A 19793-nucleotide genomic window follows, 5' to 3' on the forward strand; every position below is an offset into this window, starting at 1 on the left:
CCTCTCATCCATGAAGTTCATGGGATGACCCCTGGTTCTAGTGTTGTGAGAGACGGATAAAAAACTTCTCCCTATCCTTCTCCCTATCCACTTTCTATATGCCATATACCATTTTATACACTTCTACCATGTCTCCCCAAAGTCGCCTTTTCTCTAAACTACAAAGTCCCAAATGTTGTAACCTTTTCTCATAAGGAGATAAGAACAGCCCTGCTAGATCAGGTCCAAGGCCTATCTAGTCCAGCATCCTGTTTCACACAGTAGCCCATTAGATGCCTCTGAGAAGCCCACAGGCAAGAGGTGAGGATATGCCTTCTCTCTTGCTGTTGCTCCCCTGCAACTGGTATTGAGAGGCAACTTGCCTCTGAGGCTGGAAGTCCAAGGCCTATCTAGTCCAGCATCCTGTTTCACACAGTAGCCCATTAGATGCCTCTGAGAAGCCCACAGGCAAGAGGTGAGGATATGCCTTCTCTCTTGCTGTTGCTCCCCTGCAACTGGTATTGAGAGGCAACTTGCCTCTGAGGCTGGAAGTGGCTTATATCCACCAGACGTAGCCATTGATAGACCTGTCCTCCATGGGGCCTAGAGGAATTTGCTCTAGGCCCCTGATCATCTTGGTTGCCCTCTTCTGCACCTTTTCGATTTCTAAAATGTCCTTTTTGACATGCAATGACTAGAACTGTACACAGTACTTCAAATGTGGCTGCACTGATCTGTATAATGGCATTATGCTCTGAAGTCTGTCAGCTGAAAAGCAGCTTGGAAATATTAACACACTGTATACACATAGACATTCTAAAAATACTTGAACTACATGAAGTAAAGTGTGCAGTCAAGTCGGTTTCAACTCCTGGCGCCCACAGAGCCCTGTGGTTATGTTTGGTAGAATACAGAAGGGGTTTACCGTTGCCTCCTCCCGCACAGTGTGAGACAATGCCTTTCAGCATCTTCCTATACCACTGCTGCCCAATATAATACCAGCGGGGATTCAAACCGGCAACCTTCTGCTTGTTAGTCAAGCATTTCCCTGCTGCGTCACTTAAGGTGACTACACAAAGACAAAAGCCTTCTGGTAGGATCCTTCAGAAAGTTATGGTCCACATCATTGTAATGTGTCTCTGCAACTGAGAGCGCTACCCTCTTGGGGATTTCTGACTATTTGTTTGGAGATTACAGTGACTCCAAGAGAGTCAAATGCTATGCAATATCCTATATCAGATCAGATCATCTTTATTTCAGTCAATGAACAGCAAAAGGATCCTAGATTTATAGTGTATGCACAGATCAGTGGAATGGGCCCTAACTAGGAAAACCAGGCAAAGCTGTTTTACTTGCTGAAGAAGGTAAGCTTTGAGAAAGGGGGAGAGAGATGGTTAGAGGGAAGAGAGAGGGGTCAGCTGTCTAATGCAGAGAAAGCACCATGCCAGCAATCACAGATCATTCAGAGGAAAGGACAGATATTTCATATTTATCATAAAAATGTATTTCAATGTCATTTTCAACAAAGAAGTTCTCAAAGAATTTTAGCAAAATTTTAAGCAAAAAAAAAATTAACAAACAAATACAGCAAAAGGTATGTGTAAATGGCTCTCTGTCCCAAAAGGAATCAAAATCTAACAAGAAGTTCTGGTACGAACTAATCTGCCTACTTTCCTTTCTTTATTATCTTAATTGATAATTGCCATCTTCACAAGTTAGCCAACTTGTCCCTCAAACATTCATGTGTCCACCATCTTGAATTGGGGTGGATGACATCATCACAAACTATGCTGTTGAGGTGTTCCTATGTGTCCCTACGACTGTTCCAAATTTGGTTCTGATAGGTTAGGCAGTTCACAAGTTAGCCCACTTGAGCCTCAAATGTTAATATGTCCACCATCTTGATTCGGGGTGGATGACATCATCACAAACTATACCACTGAGGTGTACCTCTAAAGCAGTCCCAAATTAGTTCAAATTGGCCAAGGTATTGTGAAGTTGATGGGGGAAGGGGGACAAACACAAGATTATGGACACCCAGAATACTGGGTGATCTCATAAGCTTACTTTCCTAAAAGAAAGTAGGCTAAAAATAAAATGACAAAGAGACACCAGTAAGAGCCACAGGGAGGGATGCTGTGCTAGGTTGAAGAGGGACAGTTGCTCTCTCTGCTTAATTGGGGACCCAAATTTGAGAACCCCTAAGATAGGTCTGTCAACAGCTATCAACCGCAATAGCCCAATGAAACCTTCATGTTCAGGAGCAGTATACCTCTCAATACCAGATGGCAGGGAACAAACCACAGAGTGAAGCCACTTCCTTCACGCTCTGCTTGGGCACTTCCTAGGCCATTACATGGCCCACTATTGGAAGAGTAGGTTGACCAAAGTACCAGTTGAGGATGGGGGGCCAGAGGGACTTCATCCCCCTTAGCTTCTGTGATCCCCCTGTGATCCCCCTTCTGTGATCCCCCTGCCCAGTCACAGATTATCGAAAGCCCCCAGGGGGCAAGACAAGACTAAAACTGGAGGGAGCCAGGAGGTGCTAACTGAGCAAACAGGCAGCTTTTAAAGTTGGGTATCTCTTATATTCAGCGGGGGAAAGCAACCGGCCCTATCCAGTCCCAGCACAGCTTCCCTTCAGTGGCTTTTGGCTGGTGTCTACCTTGTATATAGTTTTAGACTGTGGGCCCTTTGGGGACAGGAGAACATCTTTTTTTAATCTTATTTTCTGCGTAAACCATTCTGATAACTTCTGTTGAAAAGCAGGATATAAATATTCATGGAAGTAGTTGTTGGAGATGGACTCCAACAACAGAGATAGTGAGTAACAACAGAGATAGTGAGTAAGGGTCTTCCTAACTGTTCTACCTCTCTCCACAATATGACCCCTGATACGACTCTTCTGCACTTTCTGTGCCAAGTCACAATCCTTCCTTTCCTCCTAGAGAGCAGATGGAAACATCTCTCTCCCTCCTTACCTATTCATTATGTAGTTCTTTAGAATAGGGTTAGGTCTTTCCTATCCAAGTGTACTTAACCAATAAATACTTCATGTTTAGTTCTACAAGGATCTCCATGCGTTTTCTCTAAATAGCTGCAACAACTAAACCATCTTCCGCTACCCACTCTGTAACTGGAGTGTGTGCCTATTCCTTAGTGCTCTGCTGTTTTACCCACTAGGGTAAAAATTAACAATCTCTAACAGTAGTAGTAGGTGAGGCTTCTAGACTTAATTAAACCCCCATTTCCCCATAGAATCTGAGCACTGCATGGTCTCACCTGGCAAACCAATTCCTAACTTATTCTATCCACGTAGCAAAGGCCCAGATCATAAATTAAATCTCATATGCACTTACCGATCTAAATATCATATGCAGCGGCATCGCTACATTCAAATTGAGGGCATAGTTGTTCACCACGCTGACTGTGAAGAACATGGCCACCATGATCAAGTAGTACCTAAAACAGAAGCAGAAAGAGTTTGCCTGTCTGGTCAGCCTCAAGAGGGTAAAAAGCTTTTCCCGACAGGAATGTTCAATGCAGTGCATGTGGGCTTCTGAGGGACCCTCAAACAAGGGGAGTAGCTTTGTCAACATTGGGATTGGTCAACCTAGAAGTTGATCTACTCCTGATCCACCACAATGGCCCATGGCCCACACAAGGCCTCAGGGGAGCCTCTTCAGTTGCCCACACGGGGCCGGGACTAGGATTAAAGTGCCAACAGCAAAACAGAAAGAAGGCAACAGCTCTAGTCAATTTATGGATCATAGGGATGGGGAAATTAGTTTCCCAGTTGAACCTAAGGGGTGGTGTGATGGAGGCATGGACTGACCAGTGAAATCCACGACAGACACAAGGCTACGACAGTACGATTTAGGCAACTTTGCTGTTGCCTAACCTACAAGTGTTGCAGTTCATTCCCTGTTCCATGGGGCGTGTCAGTCCTTTAGAGTAAGACAACACTCCCCACCCCTTACACACACACACACGGCTTTTATACAGCCCTTCAACACTGCTGCATGGGAGAAAACCCATCAGCAGTATTCGCCAATCATAATGAGGCTGACCTGAGGCTGGTAGACCTCATTATGATTGGGAAGGTTTGGCCCACACCCAGAATCTCACCAGCTTCTTTCCCCCTACTCTGATGGCCTCACACCACATCTGAGGTCAACCCATCTCGGCAGGGTTGTCCAGTCCCTCCATCCATTGTCCCCACATTAAGCCCTTTGGGCCTCTCCTCACAGATTACATATCAAGCTTCCTTACACCAAGTCAGAGCCCCCAATCCATCCAGTTCAGTATTGTTAGAATATTTTAGTTGTATAACTGATTTAAGTGGTTTTAAGTGTTGTGTGAACTGCCACGAGACTTTATGTTTTTGGCAGTATACATATGTGACAAATAAATAAATCCCCAAACCTCAACCAGAATAAACTTCAGCTGTACCATGTCAGAGACAGGGAATATTGCAGAGGCACCTCACTTCATCCCCATCCCCAACTTTAGTAACATCCCATTTAAAGCTACCTGATTGGGATTGCAGGTCGTTTCCTTCCAAAGTTGGCTTCGAAGATGAAACCCTCCACAGCTATGAATAAGAACTGTGCAAACGTGACAAGGTTTCCACATCCTGGAAATTCCCTGAATGGGGCGACACGAGGCAGCAGAAGAGAGAAAAAGTCAAATGATACGTGCAGAAATTTTGCAACATCTTGAAGATATCAAACAGAGATCTGGTGTCCATACTGCAGTGCCTTATTATATTTATTATTATTAATACAATAAGACGAGAGGGTTGGAAGCATATTTCAAAGCAAGATGCCAACAGCAATATATTAGGCGCCTGGGAGATCGGTTACTTGGGATAAATCTAGCCCCAGAAACAGGAAAAGGAGGAAAATTAATGAGGGAGCTGAAAGTAAGAGAGAGTGGCGGGGGGGGGGAGAGGAATAAGAAATAGATCTAACAAATTAAGAGAAGCAAGCCAACATGTCAAGAATTAAAATGGTTTCTTTGAATACTGCTGAAAGCTCAAATACACTGCTTGATAAGAGCATTTAACACAATTTAAAATTATTTATATGCAGGAGACAGAGGCTTGCAAGAGACCCAGAAATAAGATTACTCAGCCTTTTTAATCCTGCTACCACATGCAAGATGGTGGCGTAACCATAATTAGGCGGCCGTGTTCTAAGAACACTATTATTATTATTATTATTATTATTACATTTATATCCCGCTCTTCCTCCAAGGAGCCCAGAGCAGTGTACTACATACTTAAGTTTCTCTTTCACAACAACCCTGTGAAGTAGGCTAGGCTGAGAGAGAAGTGACTGGCCCAGAGTCACCCAGCTAGTTGCATGGCTGAATGGGGATTTGAACTCAGGTCTCCCCAGTCCTAGTCCAGCACTCTAACCACTACACCACGCTGGCTCTCATACTACTACTACAATGGATAATTGCATACCACTTTTCATGGTACAGGCAAACCTCATCATTTGTATCCACAATCGGGTAACTGACACCCAACCTCAACATACGCCGGTGGGCGGTGGGGAGGGTTAATTCCATGTATCCGAAGGTTCTGGATGGCCAGAAATAACCTCCAAGGTCATTTCTGGCCACCATTTTGTAGCTCTTGTGTTTTAAAAAACCCCACAATTTTTTGTAGGGGAAAGCTGGAGATGAAACCTGGAGACCGCCCCCCCCCCCCGATTTTGAGGGCCATTTTTCACTGTTTCTGGAGCCTCCAGGAACATAACTCCGAGTCCCATTCAGGTATACTGGTGAGGCTAGGAAAGGCAAAGGACTTGGAGAAAGCAAAATATCAGTTGCTGAACTCTGGTACAATAACTTAATTTGCACCAAAGCTGAAAGCGGCCTTTATATCAGAAAAGGAACTGAACTATCACAGAAACAGATTATTTTCCATGGGTTCATGTTACAGCTATTTTTTATCATTTCAGATATCTGCGCTCTATTAAGTCATATAACACATATTACTGTGATGCCCTGTAGGTTAAACAACATTATTGCATTTTCAAAGAGGAAGCAAAGAATGAATCTGGAGACCAGAAGGAATCAAAGGCATTGCAGAAGTGCTGCAGTGACTGTAGCTAAGAAGCACCGGAGTTCGTGGTTCCATAACCCCCCACGAAAAAACAAACAAACCAGAAACTGGCCCCTCCCTGCAGCCTTCTCACAGCTCCAAGGATTGCGTCAACCTTATTACAACTATTCAAAAGGAAAACGTTATTCTTCATCCTTGCCTTGTGTCAACACAGCATACAAGCAACCCAGGGAGCATTACGCTCATGTCAATACAAAGAAGTCTGTGTACCTAGGGCATTTTTTTTTTTACACAGTAGGCTATACCGCGAGTTTCCGGGGTTAACTGAGCTGGCCTTGTGGAGGAGAGCTGGTCTTGTGGCAGCAAGCAGGGGCAGAGCCACCACCATTGGGCTAACGGGTTCAAAGAACCCGGGCCACACCCAATTAGGGGCCATGCCTCGCGGCCCCGACACACACCCCACGTCTGATGTCTGACGCAGGGGTGCAGGTTTAGCTCCCAAGCGGGGGCTGCACAGCCAGGAGCAGCTCTTCCCTGCAGGGGATTAAATAAAAAACAAATAAGACCTTTCTTAGCCTTACCTGGAGATGCTGCCAGGGTTTGAACCTGGAACCTTCAGCATGCAAAACAGGTGCTCTGCCACTGAGCTAGACTCATCCCCCCACCCAAAATAATCTCTTAACCGTTAGCGCCAGAGATGTGGCGTTCTGGAAAATTATCCCATACTGGTTGTTTCCCATGGAAGACTTTCAAAACTTTTCAATTTCTAGTAATTCATTGTTTCATAAAACAGATTCGTGACAATGAACGGATGCTAATGCAACATGAGGCAAGCTTGACCATTTCAAAGTATAAATAATGTTTTTCAGGCAATTATCCCTAGGAAGTGTGGGAAAGAGCTTGTGTATGTTTTATTGATTTGTAAACAGGAGGGTTTTTTTGTTTGTTTTGCTAAATATAAATAACATTCCAAATTAGATCACGACCTAAAATTGGATCATGGTTTAGACTAGAGTATCAGAAAAACATGCATAGTAAAGTTTTCTGAGAGGAAAAATACGTTCACATTTTATGCCAATGAGAAAAATTGCATGGGGAACTTTTCCTGAAAGATTTCAAATTCAAAATTATTCCAGAAAATCCACATCTCTGGTGAATGGTTATATCAATCTGTGTAAAGTCATGTTGTGAACTGCCCTGAGCCATATTGGAAGGGCGGTATATAAATCTAATAAATAAATAAAATAAATAATAAAATAAAGTGATTCCAAGATGGTACTCTTGCTTACAAACGTAAGAAATGAAGTTGCTGGATTGAGCTAAAGTCCACCTGGCTCAGCACTTCTTGAACGAATCCCAGCAGCCATGAAGTACTAGGACGTCTGCCAGAAACTGATCCAGCAGTGGACTGTGGCCTCCTTTCTCCTCCCTTGCCCTACTCCTTTTGTTTCTGAGTGGCAGCTGACTCACGTGAACAAGGAATTCTGCACGCAAACCCCCTCTTTGCTAGAACACATTCTGGCACACATTTTATTTAATCTAAAACAGTATTATTTACTAAATGTATGTCCCGCTTTTCTACAAAAATCGCACTCAAAGTGGCACACAACATACAAAAAGGAATAGAATACAGTACAATTAATACACACTAAACCGTAACTGCAACCCACCCACCCCAAAAAAACCCAAAACCATTCTCATAGATAAAAACTGCAGCAGAGGGATCCCAACAGATGACTGTCATCAAAAGCTAGTCTAAAGAGGAGTCTTTATGAGCTAAGAAAAAGCAGCCAATGAGGAGGCTAAATGGGTCTCTAGTGGGAGGGAGTTCCACAACTTAGGGGCTACTGCCGAGAAGGCCCTGTGCCAGGTTACCATGGATCAAATGGAGACCGCAAAACAATATACCAAAAAAGCAACAACAAAAAACCAATATGAAACTAAGAAAAAAGCTGAAACATCTTAAGAACACCCTCGAGAAGCAATACAATACAAATATTTTAAGAAATCCAGTCACTACCCTGGAATCACAATTCTCCTAAAAACTGTAACAAAAAACTGTAACAGTGCAGTTACAGTATTACAAGAGCACTTGGAGGGAATGCTAAAGTTTGGGGTGCTGCTACTGAGAAGGCCCTGCTCTGACTTCCAATAAAGACAGGATTCAGATAAGTCTGATGAATTCTGGACCAATTGTGGATTCTAGACAATTGTCAAAGGCAGGTTCATGCATTACAGTGGTCCAATCTGGGAGCTCCCAAAGCATGTATCACAGCTCATTCTTCTCCAGGTGTGGCTGCAGATAGCAAAACAAACCTAAGTAGGGAAAAGGCCTTTTTGGTTAAGGTAGCCTTTTGAGGTTCTAGGAACAAGTCTATATCCAGGACTACCCCCATACTGTGCTCCTGATCTTTCAGAACTAGTGCAGCAACATTCAAAACATGAGAACTCTAAGTGCATAGGAAGCTGCCATATACTGAGTCAGACCATTATCCATCTAGCTCAGTATTGTCTACCTAGACTGGCAGCAGCTTCTCCAAGGCTGCAGGCAGGAGTCTCTCTCAGCCCTCTCTTGGAGATGCTGCCAGGGAGGGAACTTGGAATCTTTTGCAGGCCAATATGTAGGTGCTCTTCCCAGAGCAGCCCCATCCCCTAAGGGGAATATGTTACAGCGCTCACACATGTAGTCTCCCATTCCAATGCAAACCAGGGCAGACCCTGCTTAGCAAAGGGGACAATTCATGCTTTTTTCACCATCTGAACAATCCCAGTCTCTGACAACCCAGCAGGCTGGGATTAAAGTGGGTCCCAAGTCTGAAAATGTTGTTTTAGAGGGTTGGAATTTTACCTCAGTTTCTTCCACTGTCAGTCAGGAGTAGAATTATGAATATTAAACCTGCCCTCTCTTTCTCACCGGGTTTCTGGTAGAATCCTGAGCTTATCTGAGTGGCTTTTATACTGATTATTATCACCCGTTAACAAATCTGTATAATTAATCTTTGAGAGTAGTTTTTTTAAAAAAGACTACAGGGACATTTTGGATCATCATCAACTGCCCATCTTACCTGATAAGCAATTCCATACAGTATTTTATAGAATCTATGTTGTGTTCTGTCATATACTAATTTGATTCAGCTGTTGCTATGGTGACTGACACGTGCATGTCATACATTGTCAAATACACGTCAAAACATGTAGAAAGGTTCCTTGTTTTGTTCTCTCGCCCCCTCCCTATAAAATATATAGATACTGGTTGAAAAAGACAGGATGTCTTTGGGGTAAGAGCTGAAGTCCGTTTGTGATATAGGAGAACCATCCCTTCTCATTCTTTAGAATGAGGAACCTGGCGCAGGCTTGCATTAGGAGCCCAGTCAGGGAGCTGAATATAACCTTGAAAATAAAGCCGTTCAGTTGCCAATGCCTGTCTGGAGCCTACATCCAGGTTCAACAAAAAATACACAGAACACATACAATTCAACATTAAGGTTAGCATCTTGTCTACTCCAGTAGATTAGGAATTCTTTCCCATGTATTGTGGATAGATTTTGGCTCTTGCTGCAAGGACATCTTGCTTGGTTTGACCAGTATCTGTATTTTATTTGTTCAGAGCCTGATTGATGGAGGATGAACTGTATTTTGGTACTCTGACCTTACCTTTTTAAAAAAACCAGTTATTGGATATCTTGAATGTTAATATAATCCATTCTGGAACAGCCTTACCTGTTCAATTTTTAGCCTAATTTCTGAAGGGAAGAAGGCTTATGAGATCGCCATGTGTGTGCCCCTCAAATAGGTTTTGTGTTGACAAACCACACCCACAAGGTACTTATTGGGAAGTCCATGCAGCCTTTCTGCTCGGGCCTAATTCTTCCTAAGCAAGCAGAGCAAGCATCAGCAGGGGCTTCCTGGAATGCTTATACCCAAACCTCTGCTCCAGGGTACCATATTGACTGGGGGAGAGCAACTGGTCCTATCCAACCCCAGCACAGCATCCCTCCAGTGGCTGTTGAGGGTGTCTTACATTTCTTTTTAGATTGTGAGCCCTTTGGGGACAGGGATCCATATTCATTCATCTCTATGTGAACTGCTTTGGAAATGTTTGTTGAAAAGCATAAACCTGTATGGTGCTAGTAGTTTCCTATTCAAATGCAAACCAGAGTGAATCCTGCTTAGCAAAGGGGAGAATTCATGCTTGCTACCACAAGACCAGCTCTCCAGTATACAGAACCTCTCACCATTAACATTTTTGTCTGGAATTAGAGAGCCAGCGTGGTGTAGTGGTTAGAGTGCTGGACTAGGACCGGGGAGACCGGAGTTCAAATCCCCATTAACTTTTTTCACTCTTATCTGATCCCAGGCAACTGTTTTAAGACTTCTGCCACCCTTCCTGGCTCTGCTGAGAACCGACTATCACCAGCATATTAATGGCACGCACGAGTGAAGAAATGTTGGAGTGAAGAAATGCTCAGTTATTCAGCCAGACAAAACATTTTACTCATCAGATGGTTCCTCAAGCTATGTTGGTACACTACTCATCAGGACTTTTTTCACTCATTGGGCATCATTTTTTACTCGTCACAAACTAGTAGACTAGTGGATTTCCTCAACCCTGGATAGTATCTCAGTCCAGGTCCCCTGACAATCTCCCCAGTAGTTTTGTGCAGATACTGAAAAAGCAAAAAAGATGGATCCTTTGGTATACCACAAGGTTAACTCTCATGGAGCAAAGCAAGAGTCCCTCAGGACTGCCACCTGGATCCTGCCAGGTGGACAGGAGAAAAACCAGTGCAAAGTGGGATCTCCAACTCAGATCTGCTGCCATGCAGCCCAGAGGGATACCATGTCTGATACTCTTAAAAGCAGCTCAGACGGAGACCCAAGATAATTAACAGGGTCACACTCTTCCATCTAGATCCCAGCATAGCTCATCCACCAGAGAGACCAGTGTGGTTTCAGTGGTTTCACACTACCTGAAAACAGACTGATAAGGCATAGATAATCATAGATAACTGACAGAGTCCTTATCTACTGCTCATCTTGTCACTCTTGCCCATTCAACTTTCCCAGCATTACAAGCCCTGTATTCGCCTGTGACATCTGGCATCATCCGTAGACACGCTCTGTAGACACGCTCTTACAGATGCGGCTAGTTTCGTGTCCTCCACCATAACTTGACAAGGGGAGACTGTAGCTCATAAGAACAGTCCTGCTGGATCAGGCCCAAGGCCCATCCAGCCCAGCATTCTGTTTCACAAAGTGATCCACCAAATGCCTCTGGGAAACCAGCAGGCAAGAAATGAAGGCATTCCCTCTCTTTTGTGGTTGCTCCCCTGCAAATGGTATTTAGAGGGATCTTGCCTCTGAGGCTGGTCTATATAGCTATTGGACTAGTAGCCAAAGATAGACCTGTCCTCCATGAACTAGTCTAAGTCCATTTTAAAGCCATCCAAACGAGTGGCCATCATCACATCCTGTGGCAGAGAATTCCATAGATTAATTATGCACTGTGTTAAAGAAGTACGTCCTTGTGTTGGTCGTAAATTTCTTGGCAATCAGTTTCATGCGATGAACCCGATTCTAGTGTTGTGAGAGCAGGAGAAACTTTTCTCTCTGTCCACTCTCTCTATTCCATGCATAATTTTATACACTTCTATCATGTCTTCCCATAGTCATTTCTTATCCAAACTAAAAAGCCCCAAATGCTGTAGCCTTGCCTCATAAGGTGCACCAGGCCCCTGATCTTCCTGGTCGCCCTCTTCTGCACCTTTCCCACTTCTACAATGTCCTTCTTAAGATATGGTAACCAAAACTGTACATGGTACCCAAATGTGGCTGCACCACAGATTTGTATAAGGGCATTATGATATAACAGTTTTATTTTCAGTCCCCTTCCTAATGATCCCTGGCATGGAATTTGCCTTTTTCACAGCTGCCATGCACCGAATTGACAGTTTCAATGAGATGTACAACCCCAAGATCTCTCTCCTGGTCCACTGCCAACAGCTCAGACCTCATCAGTGTATATGTGAAGCTGTTGGGTTTTTTTTGTCCTAATATGCATCACTTTACACTTGCTTACAATGAGTTCCATTTGCCATTTTCTCACCCACTCAGCCAGTTTGGAGAGATCCTTTTGGAGCTCCTCACAATCTGGTTTGAATTTCACTACCCTAAAAAATTTAGTGTCATCTGCAAATTTGGCCACTTCACTGCTCACCCCAACTTCTAGATCATTATGAACAAGTTAAAGAGCACTGGTCCCAGTACAAATCCTTGGGGGACCCCACTTTTTACTTTCCTCCATTGTGAAGATTGTCTATTTATTCTTGCCTTCTGTTTCCTGTCCCTCAACCAGTTACCGACCCACACATGAACCTGTCCCCTTACCCCATGGCTGCTATGTTAACTCAAGAACTCAGTGATGCAGAAGTTCCTTGGTTTAACCCCCAACATCTTCCATTAAAAAGTGACATCTCAAGCAACAGGCATTGGGAGGACCTCTGCCTAAAATATTGGAGGTCTAGTCAGTCAGTGTATGATGCAGTACTGAGCTAGGTGGATGAACTGTCTGGCTCAGTAGATCTGATTAGGTATATGGCAGGTTTGTATTGTGGAAGAAACTAAGCTTCACTCTGGATACCTTGAGTTACTTTATTGCAAATTCTAACAACACTTCTTAATTAACAAGGCCCAGTTGGCCTGCCACATCCCCACCGTGCTCTCCAGGCCAGGCCTGTTTGCGTCTTGAGATATGGCGGGCTCAAATGGCCCTGAACACAGGACACAGCTTTCTTTTATACAGATTTTAGGGAAGTAGATACACAGTAAATTCATAATCCCATACATGGGACAAACAAATCAAAATTTGCCACAACTGTCAAGATACATACTGGAAAATCCCCTCCTATAACTAGAGATGTGCATGAACCTATTCAGAGGCCCTTTCACAGGCCTCCAAACAGGTTTGAAAACTGGGAGGATCAATTTGGGGGGTAGTGTCAGACTTTAAGGGCAGAGGAGGACACACTTACCCCTCCCTCTGCTTTCCCATGCTGGTTTTTGCAAAGTCCTTGGGGCGGCAGCATACCTCCCTGCCGCCCCACCCCTTCTTTGGTCATTAGTACCTGGTGCACATGCACACACATTACATACAAAATGAGGGCTAGGAACATAGGAAGCTGCCATATACTGAGTCAGACCACAGGTCCATCTCACTCAGTATTGTCTTCACAGACTGGCAGCGGCTTCTCCGAGGTTGCAGGCAGGAACCTCTCTCAGTCCTCTCTTGGAGATGCTGCCAGGGAGGGAACTGGGAACCTTCTGCTCTTCCCAGAGTGGCTCCATCTCCTCAGGGGAGTATCTTATAGTGCTCACAGATGTAGTCCCCCACTGACATGCATCCAGAGCAGACCCTGCTTAGCTAAGGGGACAAGTCGTGCTTGCTACCACAAGGCTGGCTCTCCTCCCAGTGGTGGGGCTCTACTACGGAGCTACAGCCCCACCTGAAGGAGTGGCCCCTGGTGGTACATGGGCTTGTCTGGGGAGTAACAGGATAGCAGCTGCTCGCCAGGCCCAGGCCCAGGCCTTCTCCCTCCCCTCCCTCCCTCCCCATACCGTCCACTGCTGCTTGCTTGCTACCGAAGTTCACCACCTGCTAAGCGCCTTTCTGCACATCCTTTCGTGCGCACTTTGCCCAGATGTGCATCTCCTGCCTGCCTGCCTGCCTGCGGCCCCTCCCTCTGCACAGGTCCCGGCACAGCTGCCTGCTCTGCCTGCCAGAGCCCTTCTTCCTGACGCCCCCAAACACTCACCTGACCAGGAGCTCCAGGAAAACCACGTTGCTGCAACACCCGCTGAAGACCAACCCCAGGGCCAAACCGGGGTGCATCCTCGCGAGCAAGAGCACCCGCCCACAGCGCTGCCGGTGACCGGGCGCCTCCGAGCACTGTGCCCCGTGCGCACCCCAGCGCAAGGAGCCGCTTCCTGCTTCGGTCCGCCGCCCACGCCCGTCGGCCGCTGTAGTTCTTTGCCGCCTTTCTCCCAGGCGCTCCTATGGCTCTCCCGCACGCCAAGGACTACGTCTCCCAGGAGGCTCCGCGGCGACTCCGCCGGTACACGTGCCCGCCTCTCCCTAAGCCATGGTCGCGCGGAGCGGGCCAGCGCGTTTTTCAAAGGGCTGCTGGGAGTCGTAGTCCTGCCGCTTGTAGGCTGCTGACTTCGCTATGGGGATAGTTGATCATAACAAACCGAGGCAGGGGTGCAGGGAGTTGGTTGTTTGCGGAAAGTTCCCTGTGGAAGAAGAGAAGGGGTTTGTTGTGTCTTTTTAAAAAAAGCAAAACAGCAGGTAAACCGCCTTTTCATCTCCCTTTATACTTTTTTTGGAGGTCTGCACGCTGAGATAGTGTGACTGTTCTACGTGCAGAAAAAGATGCTGTACAAACTGGTGTTTCCTTAATTTAAAATACTATCTCTTGCGTCTCGACCTTAAGTTTTCGAGCTTCGAATTGCTCTATCTTGGAATTGCTTTTGTACGCAGGAAACAGTTAAGATCTGTGGGAAAACGACGCAAAAGGTAGGGAACGACCCCCTATAGAAAAAGCTCCATCAGCAGAAACAGGTAACGCCAACGACACGACAGCTTAAGAATGAAGGCGTGTAAAACCCCTAAGGGACTTTAGAAAGAACTCCAGTTGCCCGAGAAAGCCAATAACAGCTTGTAACTGCTTGCACAGTTTTGTCAAACGGTTGGATCAGCTCCATCTGAATATTTACTCGGAAGCTAGTCCTACTGTGCTCCATGGGGGGCTTACTCCCAAGCAAGGGTGCATAGATTGCAACCTTTGCTTTTTCTTGTGCATGTTGCGTGGCCCGAGTCTGTACAGGTTTACTCAAAAGTAAGTCCCAGTGCATTCCATGGGGGTTACTTTTCAGTGAGTGTGCATAGGATTGCAAGTGTGGAATCTGATCCAATGCATGGTGACTGACTTCAGTGGGGGTTACTCCCAAGTAAATGTGCATAGGATTGTAGTCTGAGGATTGTCATTGCATGTACAGATGGCCCTCGTTATCCACGGAGGTCCCCTTCTCGCCTAGAACTGCGGATAAGGAAACCACTGATAACAAGACCTTAAGTCATGGAGGTTGGGGGTTCCTGGAGGGCAAAAAAGGCAAAAAGAGAGAGGCAGAAGTAAGAGAAACGAGGTAACATACCATGCTCTCTAGGTCTCCAGCTGTCCAGCAATGCCCTCTGCCCACAATTTTCTGCATAAAAAATAAAATAAATCATGGAATTTTTTTTTTTTAAAGGAATGAGCCATAAAATGGCCTCATCCAGGAAAATGGTCACCAGAAATGCTTTCCGGCCACCTAGGAACTGTAGATAGCCAAATTTGATCTGTTTTTTCAATCCGTGGATAAGAAGGCCACAGATACCCAAAACTGCGAGTGCTGGGATTGCAGATCATGAGGGGCAGCTATAAAGTGTAGTTTGTGTTGCGGAGTGTAACAGAGCGGAAACTTAGGCCTGTTACGTTTACTGAACAAAGTAACTAAGGCTTATGACTTAACTGTTACCAAATTATAAACGTCCTACTCTGAGTGCAAGATCATCCTACAGGTAACAGAAAAATAACAGTCTCAAGCCTCCAGTAAGAAATACAGACTGACCAATCAGTCCTCAGCAACCACTGATGACTGACATGAACATTCTAGATTCTACCCCAAGCCTATACACAGATATACATACAATACATCGATGGCAAGAGCAAAGACAATGTATATACATCTAAATCCCAAAAGTTTGGCCCTTAGTAGGGAGTACTGTGGAACTCAGTGCAACTTACTTCTGAGTAAAGCACAGAGGGAGAACTGGTGGTGGTGGTGGGTGAATCAGCATCATGCACTGAGTGATAACCTCATCTGCCAGTGCCATACTGAAAAAGTGAATTTCTTTGTATTATATTTTTCTTTGAATACTGATCATGATCATCACCTTTATTTTGCTGTTAGGGAAAATAACTGCTTTGACCTGATCTGTAGGTTCTTCCCATTAACTGAAAACAAGGGACAAATGGCATCCCATAAGGGACAGACAACTCTGGGCTGAAACAAGGGACATCCCTGCTAATAAGGGTCCGTTGGTAACCTTAAGTAGACATGGTGGCCATTTAGTTTATATGTACTTTCACCTCCTCTCTGAGTGTGCTCAGTAACCAAAATTAACTAAACTAAGAGCTACCTAGAGGCAAAACTTCTAAACTACAGATATACTACAGTAACCATGGCCAGATCTGCCCTCTCCAAAGAGGGGTACAGCTGGCGCACATGCCGAAGCTGAAAGCACCCATGACCAGTGTTCCCTCTAACAGGGATTCCCAGATGTTGTGGACTACAACTCCCATAATCCCCAAGCAAAGGCTATTGCAGCTGGGGATCCTGGGAGTTGTAGTCAACAACATCTGGGAATCCCTGTTAGAGAGAACACTGCCCATGATGACCACCACCTCCACCTGAGCTTCCAGAAACAGAGCTGGGTCCAGCAGTACCCCCAGGGTGTGCACCTGCTCTTTCAGAGTGGGGAATGCAACCCCATCAAGAGCCTGTCGAATCCCCTCATCCTTCACCATGCAAAGAAGGGCCTCTGCCATGAGCTATAGTGTTATGAGCACCCCAAAATACTAATACGTATATAGAATATAGGCCTGTGTCTGATTTATTTTATATTAAGAGTTCAATTCAATGTCTGAACTGGAGGTGGATCTCATGACTGTCTGGTCAATGATTTGTAGAGGCAGGGGTAATCTAGAATTGGTTATCAGCATCTGTGGAAACTCACTGAGACAATGGGTCAGGCTTAATTACCAGTCTCACACTGCTGAAATTAACCTGTTGTCCAGTAACAGGATGCTTCTGCCTTAAGTCAAATGTGTTGATTAACTTGCCTCACTCATGCTTACCCTTTTGATGATACTTTGAATATTCTTTTGTTGCAAATACACACTAGATAGAGGTATACAAGAAATAATGTCTCACACAAATAGAACTAACTCCCTCTCACTAATTGCTAACTTTTAACACCTTCTGGGACCAGGCTAGCACATCTGGGATGCAGATTTGCTTTTGGACTTTGTCCCCTCCTCAAGATAACAGCTAACAGGAGATGAGAGTGAGATCTCTCTGGACTGATCAAATATCCTGAGCTAATTTTGGTAATTAAAAGACAATATTCCAAGGATAGCAGGAATAAATGCCTTTTGTGATCCAGAAGACTAAAAAGGGACATCAAAGGATGGAACCACTATAAGAAGGAGTCTCTGGACCTGGCAGTTTAGCAATTCTGTGCCTACGGGCATTCTGCTCACACACTAGCTATCTTGTGCCTACAGCAAGATTTGCTCAGGAACTCTGCTCATGAACAGGAACTGTCTGTGGCTTCTACTGTGTAGTGAGAAGTCAAGACTTTTCCCCAGCCATGGCACCTTCACTCTCTGCCTCGCTCTGAGCAAACTGTCTGCTTGACCACCAGAAGCCAGACCCAATTTTGTATACTAGCTAATGAGCATATTTGGTATACCAATCGGGCCTGGTCTGTAACAATAGCCCTTCTTTTGGCTGCAGGTGTGGGAATCCCAGTCAGGTAAGGTGAAATGACAGTGGCAGGCCCTGACCTCCATCTCTTTGCATGGTGCACATCCATGAACAGCTGTCTGTGCAGAGCGCACTCTCCACTCAGTCACAGTTCTGCTTGCATATACACCATGTGAACTTATTTTTAAATTTTGTTATAGTTATTTTTATCTATTTTAACTATTTGTGTTTTAACACTGTAAACTACCCAGAGATTTATATAGTCTAAAGCTGCTCCATATATGTCTTTGAGTATTTTACAATGTTAAAACACAAGCAACCATTACAACATAGATAAACATAACTTAAAATTTAAGCTTTAAACATTCACCTGAATGGACCTGTGTTACTCCAGTTCACGAGTTCACTCACCCTAGACCTGTCCTGAGAATCGCTTGTGTGCACGCTTGCTTTTGAAGTCACTTGCATTGGCCAAAATGCTGCTGTGGAAGGAGGTTGGGGCAGCTCCGGTCTAGGGATTTCCCTGCTTGTGTTCTTAAAATGTCTCACAGCTCATTGGCGGAGAACAAAGAACAAAGTTGCTCTTTGGAGTGTTGCAGTGCGCCCAGGACTTATTAAACGGCAATTCTGCAGGTGGCAGTCAGGTCAGGATGATTGATCTCTCTCTTCTCCTGAGCCTTCATAACCCCAAGGTCTGCCGTTCCTGTCCTTCATCTCCTTCTTTGCGTCAAAAGTCTGCCTCTCTTAATAAATTGATTGCCCTTGGCCTGCTATGGGCAAAAAGCCACAGCACTAATTGCTTCATTTGAACTGCTTTTCTAAAAACAGCAGCAGATCAAAACCAGGGTGAGGCCCTTTGTTTTATAAAGCCCTGGCACACTTTGGAGCATAGGGGGCTGTCTTCTACTAAGTCGGACCATTGGCCCATCTAGCTCAGAATTGCCTGCACCGTCTGGCAGTGGCTCTCCAAGGGTACAGGCAGGAGTCTCTCCCAGCTCTACCTGCGGCTGCCAGCCTGGGACCTTCCACTGAGCGACGACACCATCCCCTCAGGGGAATATCTCCCAGTGCTCACACATGAAGTCTCCCATTCAAATGCAAACAAGGGCAGACCCTGCTTCGCAAAAGAGACAATTCGCGCTTGCTACCACAAGACCAGCTCTCCTTCTTGTTACCTCTTTGATGCTGCTTGAACTGCCACAGAGCAATCTTCCTCCTTGTTTCTCCCCTATAATTCTTCTTGTGGGTTGACAGAAATGTGAGATTGCAGAAGAATGAGCTGCTGGAAACACTGTGGATTATTCCCTTGGCTAAGCAGGGTCTGCCCCGGTTTGCATTTGAATGGGAGACTGCATCTGTGAGCACTTAGGGGATAGGGCCGCTCTAGGAATAGCACCTGCCTGCTTGTATGCGGCGGAAGGTTCCAAGTTCCCTCCCTGGCAGCATCTCCAAGATAGGGCTGAGAGAGACTTCTGCCTGCAACCTTGGAGAAGCCGCTGCCAGTCTGTGTAGACAATACTGAGCTAGAAGAACCACAGGTCTGACTCAGTATATGGCAGCTTCCTTACCATAAGTATCCAAGAGCTTGAACTGCCTCATTATAATTTCCTTTCAGGTGGTTTGAGATAAAAGACTCCCTTTTTCTCTCCGGTTTATGAAACCCTAAAGCAATCGTAAGGGAAGTAAGTTATTTCCTTTGTTTCCGCACTATTGGTACCATCCTTAAAGTGTTGGGAGAAACTCCCATAGGCACTGTGGGCTCCATACGTCTGAAATCAAAGATCACAGGCAAGGTTGTGAACTCTTGCTAGGTGGATGTCAAAGCTTTCATGTTGAATTACCCACTGCATGATTCTTCTAAAGCCTTTCCCAGAGCTGGGCCTGAGAAATGTGCAGTTGCAGTGATGTCATGGGCTGATTTGATACAGGGATTGACTTTTTTAAAAAAATTAAACACTGAGTTTAGTTGGCAAAAGGCACGGTGTGGATTTAAATGAGGGCTTTAATCGTCCTTGCACACAGAGCAGTGAGTTTTAGACTTTGGTGCCTACAGCAGCATATTCCTTTCTAGCTCTTTCCATGTATGCAAATTCTAAAACAGTGGTTGCCAAGCTTGGGTCCCCAGATGCTACTGGACTACAGTTCCCATCAT

The 19793-nt window shown here is 45.1% G+C and overlaps 1 protein-coding gene and 1 long non-coding RNA gene across 3 annotated transcripts in view; one reads left to right on the forward strand and one right to left on the reverse strand.

Annotated features, from left to right (window-relative positions):
* Positions 1-14150, reverse strand: part of SLC35B4 (solute carrier family 35 member B4) — a 35086-nt gene extending 20936 nt beyond the window's left edge. The window contains exons 1-3 of the mRNA XM_053255631.1: positions 13867-14150; positions 4513-4626; positions 3339-3441 (exon numbers count right to left, since the gene is read on the reverse strand). Of these exons, the coding sequence (XP_053111606.1) occupies positions 3339-3441; positions 4513-4626; positions 13867-13943 (294 nt within the window). The 5' untranslated portion in view covers positions 13944-14150. The remainder of the gene's footprint in view (positions 1-3338; positions 3442-4512; positions 4627-13866) is intronic.
* Positions 14072-19793, forward strand: part of LOC128327202 (uncharacterized) — a 32466-nt gene continuing 26744 nt past the window's right edge. For both annotated transcript variants that reach the window (XR_008308530.1, XR_008308532.1), the window contains exon 1: positions 14072-14399. This is a non-coding gene — a long non-coding RNA (uncharacterized LOC128327202). The remainder of the gene's footprint in view (positions 14400-19793) is intronic.

Source organism: Hemicordylus capensis, chromosome 5, assembly GCF_027244095.1.
Source record: "Hemicordylus capensis ecotype Gifberg chromosome 5, rHemCap1.1.pri, whole genome shotgun sequence".
NCBI classification, from domain to species: Eukaryota; Metazoa; Chordata; class Lepidosauria; order Squamata; family Cordylidae; genus Hemicordylus; species Hemicordylus capensis.